At 37.6% G+C, this 15,541-nt stretch overlaps 1 protein-coding gene across 1 annotated transcript; it reads right to left on the reverse strand.

Annotated features, from left to right (window-relative positions):
* Positions 1 to 1,173: 1,173 nt before the first annotated feature.
* LOC127645232 (putative RNA polymerase II subunit B1 CTD phosphatase rpap2) lies at positions 1,174 to 15,538 on the reverse strand. The gene is made up of 12 exons (XM_052128780.1): positions 15,479 to 15,538; positions 15,327 to 15,372; positions 13,629 to 13,743; positions 13,448 to 13,546; positions 12,921 to 12,986; positions 12,706 to 12,794; positions 11,563 to 11,598; positions 10,423 to 11,404; positions 8,911 to 9,002; positions 8,424 to 8,504; positions 7,805 to 7,873; positions 1,174 to 1,377 (listed from the first exon to the last, which is right to left on the reverse strand). Exons 1-12 carry the CDS (start codon positions 15,531 to 15,533, stop codon positions 1,230 to 1,232), a joined length of 1,878 nt encoding a protein of 625 aa, XP_051984740.1. The 5' UTR covers positions 15,534 to 15,538; the 3' UTR covers positions 1,174 to 1,229.
* Between the last annotated feature and the right edge of the window lie 3 nt (positions 15,539 to 15,541).

Below are 15,541 nucleotides of genomic sequence, written 5' to 3' on the forward strand. Positions count from 1 at the left end.
CATCTAGGCCCGTCTCAACTGAAACCTCACATTGCATTTCACATTTAGCCATTTCATCCAACTTTCAGAAAAAGGTTGGTTATGAAAGTTTGTTACGCTATTTTTTAATAACATGGTTTATTAACAATAAAATAGTTCTGTGTAACAGAATAGTGCAAAACCATGTTTATATGATATAAATTTAATTAACATCCATTGTTATACATAGATTAGGCTACTAGTCCCCAAAGATCTTTGTCCCCATGTGCACTTGCAAACTGTAGTCTGCCTTTTTTATGGTGGTTTTGGAACAGTGGATTCTTCCTTGCTGAGCAGCCTTTTAGTTTATGTCAATATAAGGCTCGTTTTACTGTGGATATAGATCCTTGTCTACCTGTTTCCCCCAGCATCTTCACAAAGTCATTTTGCTGTTGTTCTGGGATTGATTTGCACTTTATGCACCAAACTATGTTCATCTCTAGGAGACAGAATGCACTCCCTGACGGGATATAATGGCTGCATGGTGCCATGGTAAATATACTTGCAAACTATTGTTTGTACAGATGAACGTGGTACCTTCAGGCATATGGAAATTGCCCCCAAGGGTGAACCAGACTTGTGGAGGAATTTTTTTTGGCTGATTTCTTTAGATTTTCCCATGATGTCAAGAAGAGGCACTGAGTTTGAAGGTAGGCTAATCAGAAGCTAATTGGCTAATTGCCTAAAGGCTTGATATCATTTTCTGGAATGTTCCAAGCTGCTGAAATGCACAGTTAACTTAGTGAATGTAAACTTCTGACCAACTGGAATTGTGATATAGTCAATTAAAAGTGAAACAATCTGTCTGTAAACAATTGTTGGACTTGTATCATGCACAAAGTAGATGTCCTAAATGACTTGCCAAAACTATAGTTTGCTAATATGAAAAAAATGAGTGGTTTAAAAATGAGTTTTAATGAATTTAACCTTATTGTATGTAAACTTCTGACTTCAACTGTAAGTTTTAAGCACTGATATTCTGTGCCTCACATAAATAAAAGTATAAAAATGTGTTGATTCCTTATGAAAATGTCAATTTTAAAAAGAGAAAAAGAGATTATTATTAGAGACTGCCAGATAGTATCATAAATGACTTCAATCTAATATCCGTCAAGTGCTCAGTGTCGAAAACAAATGATTCATGAAATGTTTGTTACAAGTAGGCTTTTATTATAAATTGTTCATCTGAATTTGTGTGCTGTATATTATGTTTAAGAAGTGATTTGGGGTCTGAAGAGCTGCACAAGGCTGTGCAGATCTTTTTGCTCCAGACTAAGCTCTCGCATGAAAGAGGAAATATACTCCACCGAAGACAGACTTGTCAAGGTCTCTCGCAACAATGGTGACACTTCCGTTAACCTAAAAAAAAACAAATGGATTTTAGCATCATTAGCATGTAAACATGGCTATGAATCAAACAAAAGTTAATGAGAACCACTGATTCACACTCCAGTGCTCTGTGAATTTTTCACTGGCATGGACCACAAATCTTTTATAACTGCATAAAACAAAGTAATATTTAACTGCAATAGTTTGAAGATAGGAGACTAACTGTAGCTTAAACAGAAGTATTGAAAGCAGTCAAAACACTTTTAGTGTTTAAGCTTGTTTGTAGAAGTCATCTATCCATAGGTCTTTCTATGAGAGGAAAATTGGTTCTTGTAACAGCTCGGATTCAACCTGTCCTACAGTTTCTGGAGCTTTATCTATTATTGAACTGCTCTCAACAAAGACCACAGGCCAGTGGCACACCTGACATAAGGCAAAGAGAAGTGTGTTTCCAAATTATTCATGAGGGGAAAATAACAGGCCCTCGGCTGATAAACAGATTGAGAGCATCAAACGGGCCCTGAAACCTAATAAATGATGAGATGAGCAAGCAAAAACACACTGATAAAAACAGCCTGAGATTAGTGAACATAAAGTCACAAAACAAGCAGAATTTAAATAAAAGCACTTATTGAGAAATGAAACTAACTGCATCTTGCCTGGGAATCAAGGAGACATCAAAACATTCATTTTGCTGCATCAATGAATGATGCAATTAGAAGGCAAAAGCTAATTAAATATTAATGTGAAATTTCAGTATCCTTAGTGGAAAAGAAAACAAAAACAAAACCATGTTAGCCATCATGGACTCTTTCTTACTCATATCCGGCTGCATTACCAGCTAATGTAATTTAAATACATTATATTTTAAATATATGCTGACTTATTCATTCTTAAATAAAAAGTAGAAACCGTTTATTGCACAATCTTTCACAAGAATCACTGCATTGCTTCCAAAATGTCACTGCACTGAAATGAACTAATAAAAAAAAATTATTGCAGTACATGCAATAATAATACATTTTTAAATATTATAATTTTACCAGTTTTTAACCCATCTCTAACAATTATGTCAGAGCAAAATTCATAGTTACAATACCCTACGATAACTTACATAAAGTTATTACTGATACAACTTGCACATAAAACAGTTTGGGAGAACCAAGTCTGATTTGCATAAACAAAACAACCTGATTATAACAGGATTTCAAACCACCTACGAAGGTGTGCAAAGTTTGTCGGCTCATACCCAAAAATATTGAGGTTGTAATCACTGCCAAAGGTGCTTGAACTAAGTACGGAGTTAAGGGTCTGAATACTTATGTCAATGTGATATTTCAGTTTTTTCTTTTTAAGAAATTTGCAAACTTAGAAAAAATCTGGGTTTTGCTTTGTCATTATGGGGTATTAAGTGCAGATTGATGTTAAAGAAGGGGGTCTGAACACTTTGATTGTTTACATATTGTACATTCAGTGCATCCTGAAAGTATTCACAGCGCTTCACTTTTTTCCACATTTTGTTATGTTACAGCCTTATTCCTCAATTGATTAAATTCATTATTTTCCTCAAAATTCTACAAACAATACCCCATAATGACAACGTGAAAGAAGTTTGTTTGAAATCTTTGCAAATTTAGAAAAAAAAAAAAACAAAAAAAAATAATCACATGTACGTAAGTATTCACAGCCTTTGCTCAATACTTTGTTGAAGCACCTTTGGGACCAATTACAGCCTCAAGTCTTTTTGTGTATGATGCTACAAGCTTGGCCTATTTTTGGGCAGTTTCTCCCATTCTTCTTTGCAGGACCTCTCAAGCTCCATCAGGTTGGATTGGGAGTGTCGATGCACAACCATTTTCAGATCTCTCCAGAGATGTTCAATCGGGTTCAAGTCTGGGCTCTGGCTGGGCCACTCAAGGACATTCACAGAGTTGTCCCGTAGCCACTCCTTGTTATCTTGGCTGTGTGCTTAGGGTCGTTGTCCTGTTGGAAGTCTGAGGTCCAGAGCACTCTGGAGCAGGTTTTCATTAAGGATGTCTCTGTTTTCATCTTTCCCTCGATCCTGACTAATCTCCCAGTTCCTGCCACTGAAAAACATCCCCAAAGCATGATGCTGCCACCATCATGCTTCACTCTAGGGATGGTATTGGCCAGGTGATGAGCGGTGCCTGGTTTCCTCCAGACATGACGCTTGCCATTCAGGCCAAAGAGTTCAATCTTTGTTTCATCAGACCAGAGAATTTTGTTTCTCATGGTCTGAAAGTCCTTCAGGCAAACTCCAGGTGGGCTATCATGTGCCTTTTACTAAGGAGTGGCTTCCATACAGGCCTGATTGCTGGAGTGCTGCAGAGATGGTTGTTCTTCTGGAAGGTTCTCCTCTCTCCACAGAGAAACACTGGAGCTCTGTCAGAGAGACCATCGGGTTCTTGGTCACCTCCCTGACTAAGGCCCTTCACCCCCGATCACTCAGTTTGGCCGGGCGGCCAGCTCTAGGAAGAGTCCTGGTGGTTCCAAACTTCTTCCATTTACAGATGATGGAGGCCACTGTGCTCATTGGGACCTTCAATGCTGCAGAACTTTTTCTGTACCCTTCCCCATATCTGTGCCTCAATACAATCCTGTCTCGGAGGTCTACAGACAATTCCTTGGACTTCATGGCTTGGTTTGTGCTATGACATGCACTGTTAACTGTGGGACCTTATATAGACAGGTGTGTGCCTTTCCAAATCATGTCCAAATCAACTGAATTTATCACAGGTGGACTCCAATCAAGTTGTAGAAACATCTCAAGGATGATCAGTGAAACAGGATGCACCTGAGCTCAATTTTGAGTGTCATGACAAAGGCTGTGAATAATTATGTACTTATGTATCTGATTTTGAATACATTTGCAAAGATTTCAAACAAACTTCTTTCACATTGTCATTATGGGGTATTGTTTGTAGAATTTTGAGGAAAATAATGAATTTAATCAATTTTGTAATAAGGCTGTAACATAACAACATGTGGAAAAAGTGAAGCGCTGTGAATACTTTCCGGATGCACTGTATACATATTGTTTATTTTAGTTTTTTGATGGCGGCGTCTCTGACCAAGACCTGAGAACAGCATACTCTTAACCAAGTTGATGTTCACTCTCTCATGTGGATCTAAAAAAAAAAGCTCTACTTAGAAAAACAATCCTACTTAAACATCTCAAATCACCCTGCCAGTCAATAATAAATCAGAGCCGTCTTTTAGGTAGATCTTTAAATGGGGAGTGGTTTAATTGGGCTTTTGTGTTGGTTCTCCAGGTGGATTGTTTCCCATGCTGTTACCGCAGCATCACGGATCCACAGCAATCAGGCCGTGATAAGATATGAGCTTGTGTTGACACAGACAGGGAGCAGCACGGAACTCTCCTCTGAGTTTAGTGGCCCCATTTAGCCATTCATAAACATGAGAGAAGTCATACACACCACCTGGCACAGTACAAACATGATTTTGTAGCCATTTCCACCACACACAGATGCACACAAATGTTTGCTTCATCATATTCGTTTCATCCCCTACCCATAAAGCCAAACCTGTTGACATTATTAGATTTAAAGCGAAACATGATTTGTCTGATTTATGAGATTTTCTTTTTTTTTTAAAGTGAGAATGCCCAACAATGTCCTCAGTAGTCAGTTTTCATGATGGATCACTATATCAGTGGACATCTTGGAAAAACTTGAAATGGCAAAAGGCATTTTGCAACACTTCTGTGCCAACATCGTAAAAAATGTCTCAGTAATTTTAACAGAAATACAATGTAAGAAGTTAGTTACCAACCACGTACAATAACAAAAGATATATTTAAAGAGACAATACATGTAATTTTACAGTAAAATGTTTTAAAATTGTTTTTTTAGATTTAAAAAATTATTTTACTCTAACAGTTAAAATTTCTATATTCCTTTAACATATTAATACATGTATTTTTACAGTATACCATAGTTCAAATTACAGTGATTATACAATAATTGGGCATTCCCAGAAGTCTCTGCATGAAACATCACATTTCATTATATTTTCAAATCATCATCTTTATCATTTTATGGGAATATATATGTTTTTTTTGTATATGTTTTTTGTCAGTTATGTACACTGAGGTTTTCTGGGTTATACTTAAAAGTGTTTAGTTCATGTTTATTGCCTTATTTTAGTGTCAAGTGTGTTACCCTGATGGTGTTTTGTGTTCGTGTAAGTGACACTGTGCACATTCTCTACATGTGTATTAAATATCTCTCCTGAAAGGGCCACTCTTGACGGACATGAAGTCGCCATTCAGTATTCTGTAGTTACGACAGTGTTTAAAAATTTATTTTATATGAAAGAAGATTTGTAGTTTCAGAATTTTGGTATTTTACATTTATGGTAATAAAAGGAAGAGAACCGTAAAATATACCAGCATCAGAATGATGTCCCCCATAATGCCAGGAACATGGTCACAGTATTTTTGTATGAATGTCTGGCAAGCACAGTTGCCTTTATTTTACCGTAAATTTAACAGTTTTTTTTTTTTTTATATGGTGTAGCTAGATAGCAAAAAAAGCTTAAAATTAAATAAAGCAGGTGCAACATATGTGCAAAGATCTCTCAATACAAGATGCTACATCATTCCTCGATAAAAGTGCAAATCTTTATCATTTAGACAAACATTAACTAACACAAATGCACACAAATCATACACACACGGACATAAATCACAAGTATCATATGGCATTACAGAGTGTGTGTGTGTGTGTTCCTGAAGAGAAAACAGTGCTCCCTGATTTCCTCAGTGCTGTTCCTGTCCACTCTCGTTAAATCCAGGCCCTGCAGCTGTTGATCTGTCTACCACATACTTTCACTGTCAGAGCACAGCAGGCTACCGACATGCCATAAAGCTCCAATCAACAGCCATCATCAGATAAACCCACTGTATTATCTGCAATTGCAATAATCTGAACACTTTATATGAGCACATGTTAGCTTAGGTTGAGAAACAGTGCTGCTGGCATCTAATGGCAAATACCAACACATGTGGCACTTTCCCATGCATGCAATAGAGAAAAAACAAGCAATGGTAGATAATTAGCTTGTTAATCTGAAAATCAGATGGACAACTGAAAGATACAAAGTATGCTGTGACAGAGCCCTGGTTTGACAAACATTTGGTTCTGAGGTATGATGAATAGACAAATTGGACAAACAGCTAAAGCGTGCGCCAAACTAGCTGATTTTTTTCAACAATTTTCATGTAGGAAGACTAAGCGCACATTAACGTCTGCAAGCGGGAGGTTGTGAATCACTTTACTGTCGGGACTCCCTGCTGAGATAATGACTTCAAAAACTGAGAAAGCACATTTCAGGCTTGCTTGAGCATTTTTCTTTTTAGCTTTTTTATTTTTTTTACTAAAGATCTGAAAAGAGGGCAAGCTGGTCTAAACAGTTCAATCGGAGATCGAACTCCACTGCATTTAATCATCAACGCTGATTGTAATCCAAAGTGATTCTGCCACCAAGTATTTTTCCTGTGTTTTTCTCCTACACTATATGACTACTGAAATCAAAAAGCAGAGGCACAACAGTCTGTTTTTATAGAACGTAATTTCTTCACTCACTGAAGGCTGCATATGGTCATACGTGTTCTACGGCAAGCCTCGAGGGGATAAATACACAATCACACACTTTCACAAGATGAAGACTCATGAATCACATCACTCTTTTACAATTGTTTATGCTCACATGGTACTCTTATTAGACAGGGATTCAGAGAGTTGCGATTAGTTGGTATATTTGTCACCCCTCCACCATTCTTAATCATCAGGTGGGTCATACCTTCGACTGAAAATAGCGAGATCTCAGCAAAACAGTCTACATGTGTGACACCCCTCCAGCTTAAGGAACAATGAATAGGTTTCCACAGATAGTGGTGAATGATTTTCGACTAATGGAATTTAAAAAGGTTCAATCTTTTAAATATTTGGCCTGTGAGCAACAACCTAGTAGCCTTTACAAAAACAGAGCTCTGGCAAACCCCTGAGGCAAACTTGCCACTCATTATTTTCACATACAAATGAGCTTTGCGGCAAACATCCTACATCGTTGCCACAGGTTTTTCAGAAGCGGCAAACTGTCCATTGTTGCTGAAGGTTTGCTGCAGGTTCACCACTACCAGTGAAGAGCTGCAAACTTCTGGTAAACATTTGTGGCAAATCGCAAGCTTGCATGTGAAAATAATAAGTGGCAAATTTGCACCAAGGTTGCCAGAACTCTAGATTTTAGTAAGGGAACCACCCAGAAAACCGTATCTTCTAGGGACACACAACACCCTACCATCGTGATGGAGAGTTTTGCTTGAACAGTTGCCACTCAACAATAAATTTTCTTCACAAAAATGTGCAAATGTAGTCACTCTTATTGTACTGAACATGCTTCGTGTGATACTTACACTGAAAGAAGAACCACTGCAATTAAAGTCCATTCAGGGCTTTTGTGAATGATATTTGTGTTTGTGAACCTAAAAAAAAAAAAAAAAGAAGAAATCATGGCACCATAAGCAGTACTAAACATATTAATCCATAAGCAGAAGCAGGAAACAGGATACAACAATATTGAAGTCAAAATGCTTTAATCAGTTTTGAGTTTTTATGGACAAGGCGCTCAGATTTAGTGGCCCTCGACAACCGAAACAGAATTCCCGGAAGCAGGTTCGATCCACGGGTGAAGTGCTCCTTCGGACGCATTGTAAATAATCTTCATAGTGTGACACACTATTTCCTGTTGACAACACCTCTTTGGCCAATCACAATTTATGGTCCGTGAAACTAAACACCTCACAGTTCAGACCAAAGAGGGCTATTGACTGTTTGATAGAAAGACATAAACACTGATTTTACCCTGACATACTTGCGCTACCCCATTTAAATACAACTGTTTTCGTTGCATGGCAAAAACACACCATAAGGACAGTTTTCCTCTAAAATCAAATAATGAAGTTGCTATTAAGTAATTATGCTTATTCAACACAATTTTTAAACTCCATGTCTTAGTGTCTGAGTGTAACTCACCTGAAAGTCCTGACTAAATTATTGATGTAATTGATGACATCACCCATTGTCAGACGTAGGGGTCCAACGACATCTCTCAAACTTCAGAAAGACACAACAAGTTTACATTAGATAATAATGTAAAGGAATTACAATACAAACTAATGTACATTTTCATTCACACCGTTTCATTCATTATACATTCAGTTAAATTAGTAAAGCAGTTTGAACGATTCACTAAAAAGAACTGGCTCAAACGAATCATTCACTCACAAATTGAAGATCACTATGGCTTGCAGACAAAAAAAAGTTCAAAATTTCTATGACTTTTCTGGTTTTATTCATTTCCCTGACTTTTTCAGGCCTGGAAAACACAATTCTAACAATTTTCACGCTCAAAAAATGTCATGCATATCATAGGTATAAAGGTTAAACTTATTGGTGTGATCATAACAATGATTTGTTTTGCACAATAGCTATAAATACTTATCCATTGCTAAACACTGACCTCCTGCTGAGCTTCTCCACAACAATGCGCTTCTGAATCAGGTGCTGTGCATTAGAATCAACCAAAGGGAAATGAGGATCCTTCCCACTGTCCTTAAGGAACAGGAGAAAAAAAGTGTGCATGTCAATCAAGAATGCAGGCAGTAGAAATTCATAAGAGAAGCTGCAAGTGGATGTGAAGTCTTTTGCACATGGTACCATTTAACATGTGGATGCAGCACCTACAACAGGACTGTTAGAGTACCTGCAGGCTCTGACTCTGGCAATATGCTTTAGGTCTTATTTTAGAGCAAGTCACATTCTCTTAAACATATCCAACTTTTTGGAGGTTTTAATAAACGTCAACCAAAAAAAAGCAATAGCTGTGTCCGAAAATTAAGCAATATACATTCAGCCATGTAGTCAAAGTGCCTTTCTAGGTAAGTCAGTCCACTCTTTGGAACGTCCAGTCAGGTATTTTTTATTGACATAAGCGGCATAAAAGTTCAGCTTCCTAGCTACTTGAATGGGGAAAGACAGAAATCTCCAAAATGTTCGGTTAAGATTACAATCAAAGAACATATTTAAAATCAGCATGAAAACTGACGACAGTAGTATAAATTGCACATCTTCAGCTCAGATCACACACAGAGAAACACTCAGTTTTTCAGGTGACGGAAGTGGTGTTTTCAAACGCACGCAATGAGTTGATGCTAGCTTTAGCACGTTAGCCACACTCAGTTCAACGCTTATATCTCAAATGATGTGCATATTTACAGAGAGTGGGGTGACGGTGAAGCATTAAACTCAAATTTGTAGGTGCCATCTTCACTGTGGCTAGTTGCCACATTCTCTATTATTTACAATTGTTTTGTCAGACCAGCAATCCACCTAGGTAACTCCGCCCCTTTTGCTATGTAAGACAAGCTGCGAAAGTTTTTTTAGATTGAAATACATCATCTTGGTACTCATAGTAAACTTCTTGGTGCATTTTCAGTGTTAACATAATACTACTTAAACTACAAAATGGTGTAGAATAGTACAGAAGTGTGCGATTTGGAACACCTAATGTAGCCAAGCACACATCTTTTTACAATGCAATCCTAAATCTACAAATGTGAAATCAGCATTTTAGAAGTCTAACTCATTTTAGTGGATCAGTTTGTTAAAATGGGCTGTTTTAAGAAACCAGTTCAAAACCAGATTAATTTTCATTTTCACTCAATATGGCTTCCAGACGACTCAGCTGTTTGCCACTGTCTTTGAGCCAGTAAAATAATCAAATATTACACTGCTTATTATTCCAACATGTCTCCCACCAAATAGTTTTACTTGAAAACAAAAGTTATTTTGTCGAGTGATTTATAAATGTTTTGCGATCAGCCTGAAATCATTAAAAAGAACCGAATCGAATGAACGCTTCATTCATGAAATTGGACATCACTATGTGTACTGGGAAAAACGTAATTGAAGCAAAGTAATCAGAGACACTTATGGCCTTCATGACATTTGAAAAGAAAACACCATTTCTCACCTCTGTGTAGTTGCTTTCTTTGACAGAATCAGTTTCAATCTCTTCAGGCAGAACACACACACCTTTATAAAACTCGCTCACTCTTAGCTCCAGCAGCTCAGTTTCTTTGCGCAGTTTTTCCAAATCAGGAGCTGGTGCACTGGGTCTGGCAAGACCACCAGTGGACTGTCTCAAGCCCACCTCAGCCTCAGGCTCATCCAGGTCATCTTCATCCAGTTCTTCACTGTCTTCAGCCTGCTCTGCTGCAGACTGCATTCCTGAGGTGTAACCAGGTCCATAAAGAAACTTCATAGTTTCCTCAGTTCTCCATTCAATGAAGGTTTGGCTTAGATGCTTTAACAGGCACAGACTGACGGCTGTAGGAGCAGTTTTAGCTTTGGTATGACCCTTCAACAGGCCTTTGAGACCTGCAACTCCTCTTTTACTCATGCCCACCTGAGTGATGTTCAAGCCAGAGGTCAGATTATCAGTTGCTGGGGTGGTGTTTCCACTATCAGGCTGTGAAGGTAGGGCAGGCTCATGTTCAGTTACAGTACAAACAGTACTGTCCTTCAGACTAAACTCATTTAACAGCTTGCGAGTTCCCTCAACATCAGATTCCACAGGTATGGCCTTCTCTACTGTAGATTGACAGTGAGGCTCTATATGTATTTGAGAGCTTAGAGAAGATCTGTTTTCATCTTTATTATCTATTTCTTGTCTTTGTATGGGTTCAGGAGGTGCAATTAGATTTTTTTCATTGCTCGATCCCTCATGCTCACTAACGCCGTCCCTCTTTGGCAGTTTTCCCCAGTGCACCCGTGCACGCGTACGCTGTCTGGACACCACACTGGAGACAAAGTCTTGCTCAGTGTCGCTGTTCTCGCCATGACTGTTGGGAGGGGAGTCTATGTAGGTCTCAGGACCTTCTGTGATGGAATCGTCAATGTCGGCTTCTGTTATGGGTTTGTCAACCAACTTTATCTCCAGTCCTGCGCTCCCTCTGTTGACAGGAAAGAAAAACAATGCAACTTATTTAGTTCAGTTTTTTGTTAATGCAGCTATAATTGACTCATTTCCCGAGAACATTATCTCACTCCATAACAAATAGTATGAAACAAAAAGTTCTCAAATTTCATAAAGTCAACTGTATGTACATACCCATCACCTTCTTTCATCAGTTTTACTTCAGGAGGCCTTTTATAGAAAAGAAACTGGCATGTTTATTCAAGAAACTAAAATCAATTATTGAGAGACATTACATTTGTTTTTACTTTAGAAATTGTATTATTAAATAAATACTTATATAAATTTTTTTTCTCCTCTTTTTCTCCCCAATTTGGAATGCCCAATTCCCAATGCGCTTAAGTCCTTGTGGTGGTGTAGTGACTCGCCTCAATCCGGGTGGTGGAGAATGAATCTCAGTTGCCTCAGCGTCTGAAACCGTCAATCTGCGCATCTGATCATGTGGCTTGTTGAGCATGTTACCGCGAAGACATGGCGCATGTGAAGGCTTCACGTTATTTTCCGCCGCATCCATGCACAACTCACCACGCACCCCATCGAGAGCGAGAACCACTTTATAGTGACCTCAAGGAGGTTACCCCATGTGACTCTAACCTCCCTAGCAACCGGGTCAATTTGGTTGCTTAGGAGACCTGGCTGGAGTCACTCAGCACACCCTGGATTCCAATTCGCGACTCCAGGGGTGGTAGTCAGCGTCAATACTCGCTGAGCTACCCAGGCCAATACTTATTATTCTTAAATCTTTCCCCGCCAAACACGGAATTTTCCGGGTTTTATGAAAAAACGCTTCCCCGCCAAACACGGAATTTTCCGGGTATCCGTGTTTTAGGTGGTATACGGTAAGGAAGACCCACGCGCATGTTTTGAAAGAGTACGCAACTCTTTGATCAAAGAAACAGACTGCGATCGTCTCAAACATGAAGAAGTGGAACACCATACTAATACTAAAGCACTTGTTTGATAAAAATGCCTACCTCTGTTCAAGTGGCAATAAAAAAAGAACAAATGAAGATAAAATAAAATAGTTTTTTTTGCCTAAAAACAGAGGCTCAGATCTTTATTTTGATATATAGCATCTTCATATATTCATGGAAGAAAATATTCTGCCGCCATTAAAGTTTAGCGAAAATCGTCAAAAACCCTGGCGGTGGCTGGCAACTTTTTTTAAAAACGCTGGCGGGGAAAGAGTTAATACATTTTATGAAATAAAAAATTACAACATAATTACATAATTCATTGTTTAATTATGATTAATTGACAAATTGACAGTCAAAATACCTCTCATCCTTTCTGAGCCAAAGGGGAGTTTTTGATATCTGGAGTTCAAAACATTTGGAGGCTTTGTAGCAGAAATTACTGCAAAAGCACTGAAAAAAAAAAAAGCAACCAACATCATAATAATTATAAAAACAAAGTATTTAGTAACTTCAATTCTAATCAGTTATTAGGATGTCAAATAAGACGAAGCACTGGAAAAAAACATTATTCCATACCTTACGCTCTGTGATGTCATAGACTTTATTGGTCTTGGTGGATATTTTAAACTGTTGTCTGGGCACCTAGAATGCATTTAAAAATGTTATACATTCTTAGAAACACTTTACAATAAAGTTGCATTTGTTAACATAAGTTAACAACATTAGTTAAAAATGAACAATAAGTTTACAGCACTTATAATCTTTGTACATATTAATTGCAACATACACTAATACATTTTTTAAATGATCAGGTGTGATAACATTAGTTAATGCATTATGAGATTACATGAATTAACAATGAACAATTGCATTTTCATGATTTACCATTAACTAAGATTAAAATCTACTGTAAAAATAAACTGTTCATTGTTAGTTCATGACACTTATTGCATTTACTATTGTTAACAAATTAAACCTTATTGTAAAGATTTGATCAAGGTAATTTACACAACAAACATAACCATATAAAAGTCTTGGGCTTGAAATTCAACAACTACATTAGTGTGCATTTTCCAACAATAGATTTCAAGAAGCGCTCTTACATTGATGAGTTTATTTGGACACACAGGATATCCACACAGTTTAGCAATGGACCGTTCTTCCACTGTGTCTTTGTAGTTAACAGGAGTGATGTACCATGACTGTGGCATAAAACAACAGGACATGATCTTAAAGAAACTTCATGACTGCAAACAATTATAAGTGCTACATAATCTAACTTACACAATCGATGAGGAACTCTTCGGTCACACTGTCCTCCAGGAGTCGCTCAACAACCTGCAGGGCTCTGCGCTCAAATTCAAGCTTCTCACACAGGGTCTCTTTTAAAGCTTCTCTCCTACATAACAGTCCATTGTTCAGTATATCAACCACAGAAAAAAGGCAGACAAATTATCTATACATTACACACAACTACAAATATAGCTTATGATATTTAAATACTTAAAAAGTGGTCTGTTTCTAGAAAACAAGAAAGACTTAAAGTGATAATTCAGCCAAAAATGAAGATTCTCTAATTATTTACTCATCCTCATGTCCTCCTAGATGTGTATGACTGACTTTCTTCTTGCAGAACACAAATTAAGATTTTTAAAAGAATATTTCACCTCTGTAGGTCCTCACAATGCAAGTGAATGGAGGCCAGCCATTTTAACTTTCAAATATCACAAAAGCAGCATAAAAGTAACCCATACGACTCCAGTTGTTTAATCAAAGTCTTCTGAAGTGATCCAACCGGTTTTGGGTGATAACAGACCAAAATATAGTGTAACTCCTAATTCAATGTACATTTTGTTTTAGCAGTTTTTAGGCACAATCACAATTTTAAGCTTGATTCCACTTCTTGACACAAGCACAGAGCGCTGAAGTGTAATCGAACTTGAAATCACGAGGCGATTTCCAATCGGAAGTGAGCACCCCTATACCCTACTCACTCCGAAGGGCAGAGCCCTTGAAGTGCAAACTCTCAAGGGAGCAAGACACTCGTTGTCTCATTATATGGACATTTGGAACACACTTTGCAAAGGGAGCAATGAAAGACACCATCACTTCCTCCTTATCTCCAACCGGAATGTTACCATGACAACACAGTGCAGCAACTTATTAATCGCTGCAAAATTGGTCTCCTTTCAACTTTGTAGTCTTCGCTGATCCCTGCATGTAGTCATATTTAACTAAGTAGCTACTATTAAACACACTACAAAACTTATTAAAACTACATATTAAATATATTCCATGCATGACAAAAATGTGTGTAAAATATCACAACAAAACAACATTAAATGTAATTTCTATAATATGAAATATATATATATATATATATATTTAATTTTTTTATTTTAATATTTCTACATGAACTCAAACTCTCCCCCGCATCTAGCTTAAAAATGAAGTCACGAGGACTCACCACCCTGGGTCATGTGATAACAAACGAAAAATTACTTCTTTGAAGTGACTATCACATGTTCCCTTCGTCTAGGCCTTGTGGAAGGGCCCATGATTGCCAAGGAGACTGAAGATGTCAAGTTTTATAGTGAGAAAAGAGATATATTTCAGTGTGTTCTCACCCAAAGCCAATTGAATCACATCAGAAGAAATTAAACCACAGGAGTAGTATGGATTATATTTATGCAGCCTTTATGTGCTTTTGGAGCTTCATAAATATGATTTAATTATTATTTTCCTTTGCTTTATTCCTTCCCTTCAGCTGCCTGCCCAGTAGGTGGCGATATGCATGAAAAAAAAGAAGAAGAATAAAGAAAACAGAACTCTGGTGAACTTTATAGTAAAAAGGGACTTAAATATTGACCTGTTTCTCACCCACATTCACATGCATTGTATGGACCTACAGAGCATGAGGGATGGCATGAGGGTGAGTAAAGTTTCCTCTTTGGGTGAACTGTTCCTTTTAAGTGAATTTACCTTCTCGCCTCATCTGCTGCTGATCTCACTTGGGCCACTTTTCCATCTATAATTCAGAAAAATAGGACAAAATTCTCATCTGTTAAACTGAGATTTTCATTTTAGTTATTAGTTTCCTTTGAAAAAATTCCAAATGATTTCCCCTATCACACCTTTATTCTTTGATTTAGCGGTTCGGGTCTTTCTCGTCACTTCAATAGCTTCCATGCTTCTGT

The sequence above is a fragment of the Xyrauchen texanus genome, chromosome 6, assembly GCF_025860055.1.
Source record: "Xyrauchen texanus isolate HMW12.3.18 chromosome 6, RBS_HiC_50CHRs, whole genome shotgun sequence".
Taxonomy (NCBI): Eukaryota; Metazoa; Chordata; class Actinopteri; order Cypriniformes; family Catostomidae; genus Xyrauchen; species Xyrauchen texanus.

Bases quoted from the DNA above. Each gene is read 5' to 3' on its own strand.
- LOC127645232 (XM_052128780.1), bottom strand. From the start codon at position 15,533: ATGGAAGCTATTGAAGTGACGAGAAAGACCCGAACCGCTAAATCAAAG. The intron at 15,373-15,478 runs GTGTGATAGGGG...TCTGAATTATAG, and splicing joins CGCTAAATCAAAGAATAAAG to ATGGAAAAGTGGCCCAAGTG. The intron at 11,599-12,705 runs GTATTTTGACTG...TTTCTATAAAAG, and splicing joins TGGCTCAGAAAGGATGAGAG to GCCTCCTGAAGTAAAACTGA.